The sequence below is a fragment of the Podarcis filfolensis genome (genome assembly GCF_964270895.1).
Source record: "Podarcis filfolensis genome assembly, chromosome: 3".
Classification (NCBI taxonomy): domain Eukaryota; kingdom Metazoa; phylum Chordata; class Lepidosauria; order Squamata; family Lacertidae; genus Podarcis; species Podarcis filfolensis.
In genome coordinates, this window is record NC_139606.1 from 10,935,337 (window position 1) to 10,952,656 (window position 17,320).

At 42.7% G+C, this 17,320-nt stretch overlaps 2 protein-coding genes across 7 annotated transcripts in view; one reads left to right on the forward strand and one right to left on the reverse strand.

The window, feature by feature from the left end:
* MCM8 (minichromosome maintenance 8 homologous recombination repair factor) overlaps positions 1-16,745 on the forward strand; it is a 42,436-nt gene extending 25,691 nt beyond the window's left edge. For 3 of the 6 annotated variants that reach the window (XM_083606458.1, XM_083606459.1, XM_083606460.1), the window contains exon 19: positions 708-2,455. In XM_083606458.1, the coding sequence (XP_083462584.1) occupies positions 708-800 (93 nt within the window). In that variant the 3' untranslated portion in view covers positions 801-2,455. Of the gene's footprint in view, positions 1-121; positions 438-707; positions 2,456-3,612; positions 4,085-8,533; positions 8,672-9,504; positions 9,635-12,008; positions 12,095-12,326; positions 12,396-13,333; positions 13,426-15,022 lie in introns of those variants that run through there. The other 3 variants (XM_083606462.1, XM_083606463.1, XM_083606461.1) reach the window with 3 other exon arrangements.
* The window catches only part of FERMT1 (FERM domain containing kindlin 1), a 637,654-nt gene that overhangs the window by 552,152 nt on the left and 68,182 nt on the right, over positions 1-17,320 (reverse strand). The window lies entirely within an intron of this gene.

Sequence of the window (17,320 nt, forward strand, 5' to 3'; positions counted from 1 at the left end):
TGTTAACTGCGCCATTTCAGCAAATTCTTGTAGCTTGTAATGCCAGTCCATTATTGTCAGGGCTTCTTGTTCCTTCCACCCCTTTGCCACCAAAGTCCGAGCTGCGGCCGTTGCATATAAGAATACCTCCATGGTTCAGAGGACCTTAATCATATTGCTCCAGCTTCAATGGCTGAACTTTGCCTATGTATTTAGAAATTGGATTTGAGATTGGTTGCCCTACTAATATATCATCTAACATCAGCGCCGCAAACTTTGTTGTTACTGAAACTGGCCTTTCTTCTTTAACAGCCTGACATCTGTGAACTATCTTGAAGTGTGTTGCAATTTCTGCAGATTTTATTTTTTTCTGCAGTATTTCGCTGCGTGAACACTGACAATTGTATAGATAACGTAGGACAGTCAGAGTTGTGCCCTGCTGCACTTTAACTAGAGAATGAATAGAAAATAATCTTTTTTAAAAAATTAAGAATTAAACAAGGTGTTCCTTCAGAGGAAGGGCTTGTATTAGCTTAGGTGAATTTTTGATCCTTCCACCCTTTCACATAGCAGATACTTGTGTCACAAATTGTTTCTGAAATTCCCTTCTTGATGAAAAATATTTAAATAGTTTAATTATCAACTTCTTGTGAGGAAAGAGGCTTATAGCATAATGTGTAGTGTTTTGTCTCTGCAGATAATAAACTTGCTTTGTGTGATTCTTCCAGGTAGCTGACTTTGAAAACTTCATTGGATCTTTAAATGATCAGGGTTATTTCTTGAAAAAAGGTCCAAGGCTGTATCAGCTTCAAACTATGTGAAGGAATTCAGCAACCAAAGTAACTGATTTTTTGGAAGAGGATCAGTAGAACACAACACGATACTCTGTTAAGGCTACCAAGGCTTAAATGCAAGACCTTTTTAAAAATCAGTACTTTGTTACACCAGGTGTTACAAAATATGTGCAGAAACCTGCTCAGATAGGTTATTATGGAGAAAATGACTTCAGCATGTAAATAAGTAAAACTTAAGAAGTGAAACTTGCGCATTGTTTCAAGATGCCATCTTCAAAAGGCACTGCAAGAGAGAATGTTAATCCAACATGTAATGATTAAAAATGCTTAGCAGATTCTCATGTTGCATTCTGCAGTAAACACATTGGCTCTATGCAGACAAGCAGAAACATAGAAGTGTGTTTTGTGATCACAAAAGGCTTCCTTTTGGTTTGTGTGTGGTGGTTTTCAGAGGTGAGTTGTGCTGCTGGTCTGGTTGCAGTTAGATCTTGCGTTCCCCACATGTTCCTTTCGCTGTTTTGCCTGTCGGTTGAAACCTTTTCAGTTTTTATCTCAGTTCGAACTGTAGCTCACTGATTCAAACATAACAGCAAACTGGTTACCAATAAACAGGAGGTGGACATAAAAGCCATATGTGAGAAGGGAGTATGAAAGTGTTTAACTCATTCATGATTCTTGTATGAATGATTGCCTTTTAAAATGTTCGTTTTGAAAACTTGGGCACACTAGTAATAAGTGTTGATATTTTGTTTAAATACAACAAATAATGCACTCAGTAATTATATTGGGTTGCATCCAACCACAAGGTATGCTTGGGTTAGATTCATTTGATTTAAAGTTAGTCATGTCCATTCATTTCAATGGTTCTATTCTAAGTGTAGCTGATATTGGATGCAACCCACAATATTTAGCATGGTTTAAAAAAAGGGAGAGAAAGTGTGGCAAGTGAAGGAAACATGATTTTGAAATAGTTCTATATTGTATTGAAATTACCCTTGGCTGATAGCCAGTTTCATACGCAGGTTTTGAAGATTGTAAGACGGCTTACAATCAACCATAGGCTTGGGAATACCGGAGAAATTTCCAGCACAGGGCACTAATACTGTTTTAGAATGCTATTATTTTTCCATTACATTTGTAAGGAAGAGGAAGGTATCAGCTGTGACGTACACCCATGAATGTATTGAATTTGCTTATGGATAGAATAGGAACACTTTGTGCCGTTCCCCATGTTGTGCCTACCTGTTGCTGGTTAGGTGGAAAAGGAGGGTTGGGTCTTGCGTGATCGTTTGGGAATAGTAGACCATTGCTGTTCAAGTGAATCACAGCCTGAACTAAGGTGGCTCACATCAACAGCATTGCCACCATACAAACATACAGTAAAAAGTTAAGGGATGCATAGTTGGGTTAAAGCTGCAGCCCTTCAAAGGTTTAAGATTCCTCGTGTAGACAGTCTTGTAGCCTTTGAATTGATCAGGTACTGTTGCTGCGTCCTTAAAAGTATCTTAAATTCAGGAAAAAAAACAAACTGCAGACATTTTAAAATTATGGACAGAGTCAACACCCCCCTCCTCAACCTGCTGTTACATTCATTTATTTATTTGTGTGCAATAAAGCTATTCTGTTTGTTTTAACCATTCGTTTATTGGTTTCTGTGAATAAAGCTGTTTTTAAAAAGAAAACACTGTTACAATTATTTGTTCAATGGTTTGAGTACAATACAGTGATACCTCAGGTTACATACGCTTCAGGTTACACACTCCACTAACCCAGAAATAGTGCTTCAGGTTAAGAACTTTGCTTCAGGATGAGAACAGAAATTGTGCTCCAGCGGTGCGGTGGCAGCAGGAGGCCCCATTAGCTAAAGTGGTGCTTCAGGTTAAGAACGGACCTCTGGAACGAATTAAGTACTTAACCTGAGGTATCACAGTAAAGGTAAAGGGAACCCTGACCATTAGGTCCAGTTGTGACCGGCTCTGGTGTTGCGGCGCTCACCTCACTTTATCGGCCGAGGGAGCCGGCGTACAGCTTCCGGGTCATGTGGCCAGCATGACTAAGCCGCTTCTGGCGAACCAGAGCAGCGCACGGAAACGCCGTTTACCTTCCCGCTGGAGCGGTACCTATTTATCTACTTGCAGTTTGAGGCGCTTTTGAACTGCTAGGTTGGCAGGAGCATGGACTGAGCAACGGGAGCTCACCCCGTCGCGGGGATTCGAACCACCGACCTTCTGATCGGCAAGTCCTAGGCTCTGTGGTTTAACCCACAGCGCCACCCACGTCCCATGGTTTGAGTACAATACAGTGGTACCTCGGGTTACAGACGCTTCAGGTTACAGACACTTCAGGTTATAGACTCCGCTAACCCAGAAATAGTGCTTCAGGTTAAGAACTTTGCTTCAGGATAAGAACAGAATTCGGGCTCCGGCGGTGCGGCAGCAGCAGGAGGCCCCATTAGCTAAAGTGGTGCTTCGGGTTAAGAACAATTTCAGGTTAAGAACAGACGTCCAGAACGAATTAAGTACTTAACCCAAGGTACCACTGTAAAGCTATTTTAAAAAACCACTTACTGCTTTGATCAAATAGTCATTTATTGGTTTGCATGCCACAAAGCTATTTTTTATCATGGCTTCCATTTTAGGCGTTAAGTTGTGGATACCTAAAAAAAAAAACCCCACCAGCTGGCTTTGGCGACCGGAAAAGCGTCAAAACAGCGCGCTCCCCTGCACAGGCTGCGTCCCGTTCTCCCACGTGCTGCGACGCTCCGTCTCCTAGGCAACGTCGCCGCCCGCCGCCTTTGAGAGCCGCAGCTCGGGAGCTTGGCCGTCAAGCGCGGCGCTGTCGCGAAAGGCGACGTAAAGCGCGGCTCTGAGGCGAAAGGCCCGGCTCGGCCTAAGTTGAATGGAGGGCGAGGAGGAGGCGGCGGCGGCCGGCGGTGGGGGCAGCAGCCGGGCAGGAGGAGGAGCCGCAGCTGCCGCCCCTCAGCGTCGTCGCCGTGGTTCTCCTCTGAGCGGGCGGAGAGGCCGGCCATGTTGCCCGCGGCCTGGCTGGCCAAGGGCGGCGCCTGCGGCTGGCGGTTCCTGAGGGGCGCCAACCCCGCCAGGGCGCGCCGGGGACTCCTCTGCCGGGCGCCGCTCGCCGCCGCCGCCTCCCCCCCTCACCGCCTGCTGCGCCCCACGGGCTCCCGGCAGCAGCTGCCGGCCTGGGCTTGGCCGCGACGCGAGCGGGCCAGCGGCGGGGTCGGAGGGCCAGCCGCGGGGAACTCGGAGCGCGGCGCCGGGAAAGCCAGGCCTCCCCGCGGATACGCCGAACTGGTAAGGGGAGAAGCGCGCCCCCCCCCTCGCCGAAGCAGGCGGCCTGGGTCTGGGGCTTCGCGGCCACTCGAGGCCCCGGATGCGGCCCATAGCGCCGCCACAGCAACAGGGTCAAGGGGCGGTCGCGGGGAGCACGCACACAAATAATAATAATAATAATAATAATAATAATAATAATAATAATAATAATAATATCTTTATTGTCATTGCCCCCTCTCGGGGACAAAAAACCCCACACCGCCACCACAAACCGAATTTCCGGCACTTGGCAAACCCGAGGAAGGTTTCGCCCTGGTTTTACTACCTTCAAAAAAGGTTTCGGAGGGAATTTTGTGTTTTTGCTTTCCTCCCTCCATATGTGAAAGGGCATTTAATTTAGCGCGTGGATCGAATGGGTCCGTTGGGATCCCTGCGATGGTTAGAAGACAAGGAGATCCTCTGTTTTTTTACACTGGGGGAACTAACCTGTCAGGCTCAAGGAGGGTCTGGGCTGGACTGCTTCTGCAGGAATGTTCTTCAATATTGAAAGAGTTGCTACCTTTGTATGGACTCCTCTTCTGTTGTTTTTTTTTATAATATACTTATTAAAGTTTAAGGATTTATATAAAACAGAATAAACAGAACAATAAAACAAAAACAATAACAATACATACCATCCAAAAAAGAAAGAACATACATACAAAACAGATATAATTTCCTTCCCTTATATTCATAAAACTTACTTTCCCGACCTCCTCATACCTCCCCTTTCTGTATTCTATTCTCTAATTAAGTCAATTCAGCAAATCCTTTCCCTAATTTCTATGTACTTTTTTACCTTTCTTTTCTTAATCACATAATCATTGCAGCTTTTAACTCCTTAGTTTCTAAAGCAACATCGTTCTAGCCTTCAATAATTTTGCAATGTTTCTTGAGATAGTCCCTAATGGACTAATGGACTCCTCTTCTGTGGCCTGGGAAAGTTTTTTTCCCCCCCTATAGGTCGAGGATATCGGATACAGCAGACCCTCCCAAGTGTCCCTAATTTCCAGGGACGGCCCTTAGTTAGAGAAGCCGTCCTGGTTTCTGATTTGATCCCGAAATGTTCCACTTTTCCTTAGGATGTTCCTATTTTCGTTTGAGAAATGTTGGCGGGTATTTTAAAGAGGTATTGCTGAAAGTAAATAGAAAAAGGAGGGAAGATAAATGGCAATGCAATTAAAGAAACGCGTATTAAAGGGTAAAAATGGATGATTGTCAGGGAAGTTGAAGGAAGTCCAAAATATGAACTTTGTTAAAATTTGGTAAAATTTGGAAAATGAATTGAATGTATGGAAAATTAATAAAAATCTATTTTAAAAAAAAAAAAAAAGAGAAATGTTGGCGGGTATGGCGTTATCTGATCCCCGAGCCGTCTGAAGGCAATCCTGTACAGTGGTACCTCAGGTTACATACGCTTCAGGTTACAGACTCCACTAACCCAGAAATAGTACCTCGGGTGAAGAACTTTGCTTCAGGGTGAGAACAGAAATCGGGCTCTGGCGGCGTGGCCGCAGCAGCAGGCCCCATTAGCTAAAGTGGTGCTTCAGGTTAAGAACAGTTTCAGGTTAAGTACAGACCTCCGGAATGAATGAAATACAGTGGTACCTCGCAAGACGAATGCCTCGTAAGACGAAAAACTCGCAAGACGAAAGAGTTTTTTTGAGTTGCTTCGCAAGACGAATTTCCCTATGGGCTTGCTTCACAAGACGAAAACGTCTTGCGAGTTTGTTTCCTTTTTCTTAAAACCGTTAATACCCAGGGTATCCGTGCTTCGCAAGACGAAAATTTCGCAAGACGAAAAAACTCGCAGAACGAATTAATTTCGTCTTGCGAGGTACCACTGTACTTAACCTGAGGTACCACTGTATAGGGAAATGTGTGGGGTTTTTTTCATTTTTTTTATTGCTTTTAACAGATATATAAAACATACAAACGAGAGAACATTACAATACTAAGAGGGGAAAAAAACCAAAAGAAAAAACAAAAATAAAAACACATATTCCTTCTGAAGTTTATTTTAAATTCCATTATTAACTGACTTCCTCAAATCCTCCCTAACTGAATTTCATTGTATCACCTTGTAGCAGTTCTCCAAAATCATCTTTCTACTACAATTTACTCCTTCAATTTACTTTCTTCATCTCTTTTCTTATTGACTTAATCTATATTACTATACAACATTCTTATTCTAATCCTAGGCCTATTTGATATTTCAAGTACCTTCTAATTATCTTATATTTAGGGAAGTGTTTTTTTAATGTTTTTATATATGTTGGAAGATGCCCAGAGTGGCTGGGGCAACCCAGTAAGATGTGTGGGGTAGAAATAGTAGAATTATTCTGGGATGGGACATCCCTATTTTCATTGGAGAAATATTGGAGGGTATGTGAACACACAGGCTTGTATACGGGCTGCCTGCTTCAGCAAGAGCTTGGCTTCCCTTTCTATCGTGTACCAGTCTCACTGTAGTGATGAGTGAAAATGCCTTTCCCATTGACCTTAGAGAAACTCCTTCCCCTTACTATTTTGGGCACACTCTAGGATCTCCTCATTGGCAAATTCTAATAATGTGTTCTGCAGTGTTGGTCCTGGACTTGTTTCCACCTGTGCTTGAAATGACTTCCTTTGTAGGTCTGCCAGATTACCTGATGGAGACTAACATCAGCGGTACCAAGTGTTCCCTTTGCAATCTGGTGCAGATCCACAGAGAAAGCGGGTTCAAACTACTCCATAATCATGTCAGGATCCAACCCCATGTGATTAAGAGCTCATGCGGTTGTTAAGTTTGGAAAGTTTTATGCTTGGCTTTCCATATACAGTGGTACCTCAGGTTAAGTACTTAATTCGTTCCGGAAGTCCGTACTTAACCTGAAACTGTTCTTAACCTGAAGCACCACTTTACCTAATGGGGCCTCCTGCTGCCGCCACGCTGCCAGAGCACAATTTCTGTTCTCATCTTGAAGCAAAGTTCTTAACCCAGGGTACTATTTCTGGGTTAGTGGAGTCTGTAACCTGAAGCGTATGTAACCCCAGGTACCACTGTATAAGCTTATACTAGCTTGTGGAGTGAAAAAAAATGCATTTTGAGATCTTAAAAATGGCTGTTGCGACCTTCTTTATTTCCCCATTTCAAATATTCAGAAATTATATTATTATTGATATAGGCCATGTTTATTGGAAGACTTATTCATGTGCAGGACCTTGTTTCCATATGGAGAATTGAAATATACCAATGGAGTGAAGAGCGGGACGCGGGTGGCGCTGTGGGTAAAACCTCATCGCCTAGGACTTGCTGATCGCATGGTCGGCGGTTCGAATCCCCGCGGCGGGGTGAGCTCCCGTCGTTCGGTCCCAGCTCCTGCCCACCTAGCAGTTCGAAAGCACCCTTAAGTTCAAGTAGATAAATAGGTACTGCTTTATAGCGGGAAGGTAAACGGCGTTTCCGTGTGCTGCTCTGGTGCCGGTTCGCCGGAGCAGCTTCGTCACGCTGGCTACGTGACCCGGAAGTGTCTGCGGACAGCGCTGGCTCCCGGCCACTAGAGTGAGATGAGCGCACAACCCTAGAGTCTGTCAAGACTGGCCTGTACGGGCAGGGCTACCTTTACCTTTTAATGGAGTGAAGAAGTAGAAGTGTTAATGCCTGCCTGCAATTACAGGCTGACCAGTGACGTAATGATCTGTAAACATCAACCCCTGCAGTTCCTTTACAAGCTGCTGTGCACATAGGTGGTTGCAGATGCCTGTTTCAAACGTACATAGAATCATAGAGTTGGAAGGGACCCCAAAGGTAATCTAGCCCAATCCCCCGCAATTCAGTAATCACAGCTAAAAAATCCCTCACAAGGTGGCCGTCTAACCTCTGTTTAAAAATCTCCAGTGAAGAAGAGTACATTAATGACCACTGTGTTTAAGTAGTAGCTTGAACATAAGAAGACCTCATAGATCACTATAGAAAACTTCCTTTCTTCCAGCCTGCTATTTTCAGTGGAGCCAATTCATACATTCCGTTTTGAATCAGAAAGAAAGCAGTGTGCGAATTGGCTCTGAAGTGAATTGTCATTCTTTACATTGGGATTTGCTTATTTGAAAATATTTTAATGTCAAAACATCACTTCAGATTCTAAACCTGGAAGACTTTCTCTAGGGCATTATTTTCACATGTGTCCCTTATAGTACAGTCCTAGCCATGTCTACCTATAAGTAAGTCCTATTGTTTCAGTGCAGCTTACTTCCAGGTAAGCAGGGTTAGGACTGCAGTCTTAGCCATCTGAATGTGTTTTCCCATTTTTGGGGGGTATTGTTTATGTGTAGCCTTTCCTCGCCTGCTTTTCATTCTAAAAGCTAAAATCAATACTCAAGCAGATTGAGTTCAGGTAATGTGTATTTGATTTTGAATAAGCTTACTTCCTGTTGTTTTGTTCTTTCCAGTATGAAAACCCTTGGACAATTCCTAATTTACTCTCAATGGCAAGGATTGGTCTGGCACCGGTTTTGGGCTACTTGATTGTTGAAGAAAATTTCAATATTGCATTGGGTGTATTTACTCTGGCTGGAATAACAGATTTGGTAAGTTTTAGCATACCATTTTGAAACGTTTTACAGAAGAAATGAGAATGTCTTTCAGTTTAGTTTTTGTACATCTTTTTATTTTATAGGAATAATATGATTCAATAGGTAAAGAGAGAATTTTCCGTTCTTTTTGTTTGCAGTTTAAAATAAGAGACTGGCTATGTTGAAACCTACTTTTTACAATTTTCTTGACTGTGAGCTTCTAATCTCTACGTGGGTTTTTTTTTTAAAGCATGACTTTAACAAACAAACCATTTCCCTAAGAATAAATGCTTGTGTTTTGTACTTGGCCATTATTGTATGCAAGGGGTGCTTCTATTCAGGATGCCAGCCAACTCTGCCCTCTTTCAGATTGCTGTAAGGAATTTAAGGAGCTCATTTCATTCTCTTGCTTCTCCTCCCCAACCCCTGGTTTATGTTTTTCTTTTCCAACCAATACTAAATATTTCATAGCTACTGAGTATGCTCAGCCCAATATATATATTTGTTATTTCTGCAAGCCTAGGGTACCTCTGTTGTGCTAATAGTCTCCTATTGTTTCTCAGTGGCCCCATTTTGATTCCATTCCTGCCAGCCCTCACCACCCAAGTCCTGCCTGAACATGCCTGTACTAATCTTCCCGAAATAAGGAGACTTTCAAAAGCAATTTGTGATATGGCATGCTGCCATGCTCAGGTGTCTGCTGTTCAAAGGGTTGAGGGGAGTCAGAAATCTCACTTGGCATGTCTAAGCCTCTGGGCACTCCTGAATAAGCTCTTTCAATTCTGGCCAAGGTTAATAGTAGCATTAAAAGAGTTTGTCTTAGCTGTCTGTTCAACTTGCGTTTTCAGTTGGATGGCTTTATTGCACGAAACTGGGCCAACCAAAAATCTGCTTTGGGAAGTGCCCTGGACCCTCTGGCTGATAAAGTTCTCATCAGCGTCCTGTACATTAGCCTGACTTGTGCAAATCTTATTCCAGGTAAGCAGATGAATATTGCTGCTGAATGGCTTGAATAGTTAATCATTTTAATTCTATAGGGCAGTATCCAAAAAATGCATTCTGTCAGTACAAGGGTAGCCACTTGCGCAACAGGATTTCCCCGTTCCTATGTGTGAGACCCTTGCCCTCCCCAAATCTGCTCCAGGGAGTTGGGGGAACCCCCTGAACAAATTTGGAAGGAATTACATTGCACCAGCTGATGGAGCAAGTTATCTGCAGATCACCCATAGCTTCCCAGCTTGCCCTCACAATATAGTATCCAGACAGTGTGATGACACGGTTCACATTAATCACCCACCTGCAGAGCAGTGTATTAAGACTTACTGTATTTTTCGCCCTATAGGACGCACCGGCCCATAGGACGCACCTAGTTTTTTGGGGGGGCAATCAAGGAAAAATTTCTTATTTCCCCCCCAGGTTTGCGCAGCCATCCCCAAGCTAGAAGAGGGAGACGGAGCGCTCCGTCTCCCTCTTCTGCCTTGAGGGACAGCCTCTCTAGCCTCCGTGGGGCAGCGGCTTGCCCCGCTGTCCCCCAAGCTTGTGGGGCTGGTGATGGGGAGAAGCAAGCTTGCTTCTCTTCCCCCCCGCCAGCCTCCAGATCAGGTCCGGGAATAGCGGGGTGGCAGTGCTCCGCCTCCCCGCTATCCCCCGAGCTTGTGGGGCTGGCGAGGGGGAGAAGCAAGTTTGCTTCTCTCCCCCCCCCCCCGCCAGCCTCCAGATCAGGTCGGGGAATAGCGGGGTGGCGGTGCTGCGCCTCCCCGCTGTCCCCCAAGCTTGTGGGCTGCAGGCTGCTGCCCGCAAGCCTTGCGAGCCCGCGGGACCTCCCGCCGGGCTTGCAAGGCTTGCGGATAGCTTCCTGAAGCCTGGAGAGCGAGAGGGGTCAGTGCGCAGTGACGCCTCTCGCTCTCCAGGCTTCCGCGAAAGCCTGAATTCGCCCCATAGGACGCACACACATTTTCCCTTCATTTTTGGAGGGGGAAAAGTGCGTCCTATAGGGCGAAAAATACGGTATGTTGAAAAGTAAGTATAGTTAATCCATGTCCTTCCTTGAAGTCACTTACTGAATTCATATTCGTAGACAGTGGTGGCTTTAAATGATAATTGGTATTCCTTCATGAATTCTGTTGCATTTGTTGGCTTCTGAGATTTATGTCCTACCTTACTAGGATGCAAGTTAGAAATATTTACAAAAACAATAACTAACCAAAATGAAAAACACAACAAAAGATAAACAGTTAAAAGCACCGGCAAACAAACATTTTATCTATAGGTTTTATTAAATTTTCTGTTTTACACAACCTTAAAATATCATTGACTTCCATTCTTCTCTTTCCATGGTTCATTTTGAACAACGTAAGTCCCTGCATATTTTATATAAACTAAAACATTCAGTATTCCATTATTACATCCATCAAAACATATTTACACTGTTGAATTTATCTTAATGCTGCCAATGTTTTCAACTGTACACAATTTCCCCCATATAATCAGTAAACATTTTCCAATCTTCTTTAAACGTATGTTCTTCTTGTTCTATTCTATATGTTAGGTCTGCAAGCTGCGCATATTCCATCAGTTTAAGTTGCCATTCTTCTTTACTTGGGACATCACTCATTTTCCATTTTTGGGCTTACAAAACATGGGCTGCAGTAGTGGCATATATAAATAAATTCATTTACGTATGCAAACACACATTTTAAAATAGTATTCTAAAAAAAGCCAAGAAAAAGCCTCCATTAACAGTGTAGCTGACTGAGAAGTTGATTGCTGTGTAACCACTGGGTTTTAGTACTAGTCAAGACATTACTTAAGGAAAATGTATGTTTTTTATGGTTTTATTTAAAAAATAATTGACTTTTATCTACTTTACAGTTGTACTTTTATAGCTGCCAGTGCATATTAAGTAATGGGTTTTTGTATTCCTTGCCTGACCTCAAGATACTGTGTTTTAAATGTGTGGTATTCAGTAGGTGGACAGCAAACTAAATGCCCTAAATTTAGACTAAATAAAAGAAAGCAAATTATTTTTAAAAATTACTTTATGTGCTGATGGGTCTTTGGATGCTATACAGTGGTACCTCGGGTTACAAACGCTTCGCGTTACGAACTCCACTAACCCGGAAGTAGTTGTTCCGGGTTGCGAACTTTGCCCCAGGATAAGAACGGAAATCGCATGGCGGCAGGAGGCATTAGTGAAAGTGTGCCTCAGGTTAAGAATGGTTTCGGGTTAAGAATGGACCTCCGGAACAAATTAAGTTCTTAACCCGAAGTACCACTGTACACTTGTATATATTAGGATTTGAATTGCCTTTCTGCATGCTTATGTTAACAAATATCATGGGTTTTTTTCCAGTTCCTCTTACATCTATGATCATTTTAAGGGACATTGCATTAATTGCTGCTGTTTTTTACGTGCGATACAGAACTCTTCCTCCACCAGTAAGTATGCAGGTGTTTGTTTTGACTTTAAATCATAGTCACACCTTATTTGTACCAAGGGGGTGGGATATAAATAGTAAAATGACTATTTAAATTATTGTATTATTAAATATGAAGATGGAAAATGATCGTGTTGCCTTTCTAAATGCCTTAGTTGGTTCTTACCAGCTCACATGCTTATTAGACTTTTCTCCTCGATAGTATTACAAATCAAACTTTCTGTCTTCCACAGAGAACACTTAGTAGATATTTCAATCCATGTTATGCCACTGCTCAGTTAAAGCCAACATTTATCAGCAAGGTAAGAGCAATTGTACATCTTGCTATTCATTTGATACCTAGTCTATGTCACCATGCAGCACAGTTGGGTATGGATGTTTTTGTACTATTCACTACCATCAACAAGCCCAGTGAAAGTATGAGAGGGGACTTGGGTGAGGGCTCCAAGTTCTGATTTGGCAGTGTGGGTTTTCTTCCTTTAAATTCTGACATCTCTTGTAAAGGGACCAGTATGTGATCCCTTAAGGGGCTATCTGTGCTGCCTCAACTTCTCACTAGTGAAAAATGTTTATTTAAGCCAGGCATAGACAAACTCCGGCCCTCCAGATGTTTGGGACTACAATTCCCACCATCCCCAACCACTGGTCCTGTTAGCTAGGGGTGATGGGAATTGTAGTCCCAAACATCTGGAGGGCCGGAGTTTGCCTATGCCTGATTTAAGCCTTCACTTTGCAGAATCCTGTTCTTTATGAGAAGTTAATTCCAGCTGGGGTTTACTTCCTGGCCTGGTTCAAACATAACAACAAACCATGTTTTAATCATTACTTGTGTGAGTCACAGTTGGTGTACTCCTTTTACAATGAGGTAAGGAGGTGTGAATGCTTCTGTTTTAAATCATACGAAGTTTTCTGTTAATGTCTGAACTTTGGAAACTCTGGTTCATTCATACAACAGTTTAATCCTGGTTTATTTAAGCAACTACAATAATCTGCAGTTTCCCGAGTTTGAACAGGAAATTGTCGTTTTTTAAAAACTGAATTGGGCCCCTAATGTTCATGGTGTCAGAGGAAAACTGCAGGAATTATTTCTCACATTCTTGGTTTTATTTTTCAAATGTTTAGCCTTTAATTTACAAATTTTCATTACTGCTAAAAGTGTAGCACTTTTAGATCCCATTGATTTCAGGGTGGAAAAGGAATGTTAATGTGTGACTTCAGTTTTCACATAATCTCCCACCAGATGAACACGGTAGTCCAGCTCATCTTAGTGGCAGCTTCTTTAGCAGCTCCGGTTTTCAATTATGTGGACAGTATGTATCTTCAGACCTTATGGTATGTAGACCTTATAATTGTTACGATACAACTGATTTGTGGGGGAACAGGCAATTCTGAAAGAATAGGATGCAAATGAAAGTTGGGATCCTGAGCAGTTTGGGACATCACCGATTTGTATGGTTGCTGAAATCACGCTACTAGTGGCAGCAAGCCCAAGTTAAAGCAATTGCAGCTCAATTTTGGGCATTTTAAACTTTGAGGTAATCATGTGCATAGGATTGCAGCCCTACTAACATGGGATTACAGTGGTGCCCCGCAAGACAAATGCCTCGCTAAACGAAAAACCCGCAAGACGAAAGGGTTTTCCGATTTTTTAGCGGCTTCGCAAGACGAATTTCCCTATGGGCTTGCTTCGCAAGACGAAAGCCCATAGGGAAATCTCCGGGGACAGCGGGGAAGCGCAGCGCGCCTTCTCCTCTGTTCCCGGACCTGTCCTGAAGGCTTGCGGTGGGAGGTCCGGGAACAGAGGAGAAGGCGCGCAGCGCTTCTCCTCTGTTCCCGGGGCTTGCGGTGGGAGGAGGGTTTTTCCTCCCCACCGCCAACATTCAGAACAGCATTCTGAATGTTGGCGGTGGGGAGGAAAGCCCTCCTCCCACCGCAAGCCTTCAGGACAGGTCCGGGAACAGAGGAGAAGGCGCGCAGCGCTTCTCCTCTGTTCCCGGACCTGTCTTGAAGACCTGCGGTGGGAGGAGGGTTTTTCCTCCCCACCGCCAACATTCAGAAGGCTGGCGGTGGGGAGAAAAGTCCTTCTCCCCCCGCCAGCCTTCAGAAGAGGTCCGGGGACAGACTGTCCCCGGACCTGGTCTGAAGGCGGTCTCCATAGGAACGCATTAATTGATTTTCAATGCATTCCTATGGGAACCGTGCTTCGCAAGACGAAAAACTCGCAAGAAGAAAAAACTTGCGGAACGAATTAATTTCGTCTTGCGAGGCACCACTGTATATTCCTATAGGCAGAGTTACTACTTATGCTGAGTTGGTATGTGGTCAACAAATTTAGGACATGACCTAAAGATTCCCTCATTGTAGGGTTGGTCGGTTCTCAACCTGTGGGTCCCCAGATGTTGTTGGACTACAACTCCCATCATCCCTGAGCTCTGGCCTTGCTAGCTAAGGGTGATGGGAGTTGTAGTTCAACAACATCTGGGACTGAGTTTAAAGTGGGGTAGCAAGATGATATGCATGAATCAATTTTGAATTATTATGATAGAGAGGCCCCTGGACCATATACTTAACCCTGCAATACTAAGGTCTCTGGTTCAGTCCTCTTCAGCTCTTGGGTAAGTAGACTGCGAAAGACCTACAAGAGCTGCAGCCAGTGAAAGTAGACTCTCACCAGTGACCAGATGGGTTGGTGGTCTAGCTTATTATAAGGAAGATTCAGATGTTCATATTTTGGCTTAACTAGATTTTTGTTTGGGCTTCCAGAGAGCTCAGTGTTAAAAATCAGCTTTGGCTGCTATAGGAGAAATTTGTTCTATTCACGACAAGTCGAACATCCCTTACCCTTACCTACCTTCTTTACTAGCGAGCTATGGTACTTTTTTCTCCATGTGTTTCCTAGGGAACTAATACGATTGTTTCCTCCCTGAAGGTGCATCACAGCTTTCACAACAACAGCATCTGCTTACAGTTACTATCATTATGGCCGAAAAACAGTTCAGGTACTCAACAGCAAATGAAGGCTCTGAGTGAGTTGCTTACTTCTTGCTCAGTTTGTGCTGGGATGGCATTGCCTGCATTATATTTGGACTATGGATAAAGAACACTTTTTGATAGCTTTGTCTCAGTGGAAACCATGTCTTCACATTGAAGCTAATCGGACGTTAAAATGAAGTTTTGATCATGTAAATATGCAGAATTTTCAATGTACTTTTTCAGTTTGTTACAAATAAAATATAATTTTTTACCTTAATGCACAAACGCTTGCAGAGATTATCACCAGATGGTTTTTGCTTTTCTGAAGTTTTCACTTATTTGGGGGGGATTGCTATGCTACACTCCTTGATATATCTGAATTCAACACATCACAGCCCACTTTCATTTCATTGTTTTTAGGATGTGGGGCAAACGGAAGCCTACATCTTTACTATTTTAAAAGTCACGGTCCTTTGGTATAAGTCTTCCTGATTATCTTCCCTACACTGTTGATAAAAATGTTCAAACTAAAACCTTGAACCACGCTTCTTAATAGTCTAATGTTTAGGAAAGGGCAGCCTTTCTTATGCAAGGACATAGTAAATTATGATGTGCACTAACCTTGCGACTCTTGTATAAATGTTTAGAATTGAATTGCTGACTAAGCAAGGCAACCCTGAACCTTTGGGAAAGAGATAAACGCTCTCTTCACAAATTAGACATCATGATTAAATGTGTTGAAATAATGAAAAAAGTTGGTGTAGCATAGTAGATAAGAAACTGGATTACTAAAATTGATGTATGAAGTAGTGGGTGGAGCTGCTAATATTGCCAGAACAGATGCTCCTCTTGTTACCTGTATGGTACAAGAGTTTGGTTTCGCATATTCAACAAATAGCACAACACACAATATTCAACATAACACAATAAAATAAAGGTAGTGAAGTTAAAACTAAGAAAGGACTTACAGTGTGGTTAGCTTATAGGATTTTTTCCACTGATGGAAAAAAGACATGATTAGGACATAATGATAAAATTCTGGGCAATGTCACAGGTGATCTCTAGGACTTCTGTAGCTCAAGCAAGCAAGTATTCTGCATTAGTGGTTAGTATGAAATGAATATGCTAGTTCTTTTAATAAAACAGTAGGAGGCAGTTTTTAAATTTCCTATTTAAAACATCAGACATGGAAGATAAATGATGGCCTGTCAGAGCACAGTCCACCTATAGGCATGTAGTCTTTTGCATATGGTGAGCAAGATGACCTGTAAAAAGGTTTTATAAACTGAAAATGAACTTTTGCATGTTGGATTATGCTGCTATCTCACCAGAAGTGAATTTATTGTGGAATCAAAGGCTTGATGGAGTATAAAAACAATTTTAATATGTTTGATATATTTTAACTTGTATAAAGAAGGTATACTGAAAAGATAGTTTATGTAACCTCAGAATGCTGCAGTCCAATTGTGTTGCAGTGTAAGAAGATAAAGAAGCTTTTTAAGTTTATCAAGATAAAATAGAGCATGATGTACTGTAGAAGCACTCAGGTACATTCTTTCAACTGGACAAGAATAGATACCACATGCCTCAAATGTTTTAAAGAGAACTGAAAAATGATGTGAAGGCTTCTCCATAGTCAGTGCCTCTGCACTTTTAAAATAAATTTTTCTATGACTCGACTATTGGTGTTTAATTGTGCTGCCAGCTGTTATCCAACTCCTATGGTAGGAATAATGTGAAGATGGATTGGCTTTCTAATGTGGCTTCTACACATTTATTCTTGTATCTTTATCTCACTGGTAGATTAATCTAGCTGCTGCTAGTATTAACTTAGCCTGATCTCTCTTCACTACTGTGTGCTTCTGCTTCCAGCCTGACCACTTATTTGATACTGCAGATCACAACATCATAATCACATAACCAGGCTGTTCCAGATAAATAGAGGGTGCTGCTAGGAACAACAACCTTGCAAAAAGGCTTTTCAGCCCATGTAAAGCCAATATAGTGATGAAAAATTGCACACTCAATATTTTGTTCTGAAACCTGATGTAGGATTGAAATTCATAACATGGCATTGTGCAAGGGACACAATGGGCAGGATTCCACTAATGAGTCACGTTAAAGAAGGTGGTAGCAGCATCTGACTGGGGCTCAATTTTCTGATAGCAGGATCATGGCCAGTATTGGAGGAAGTGGGAGGTACTTTTTGCTGATTTTCTCCCCTGCTGCCCACAATCTTTTAGGGAGCTGCAGG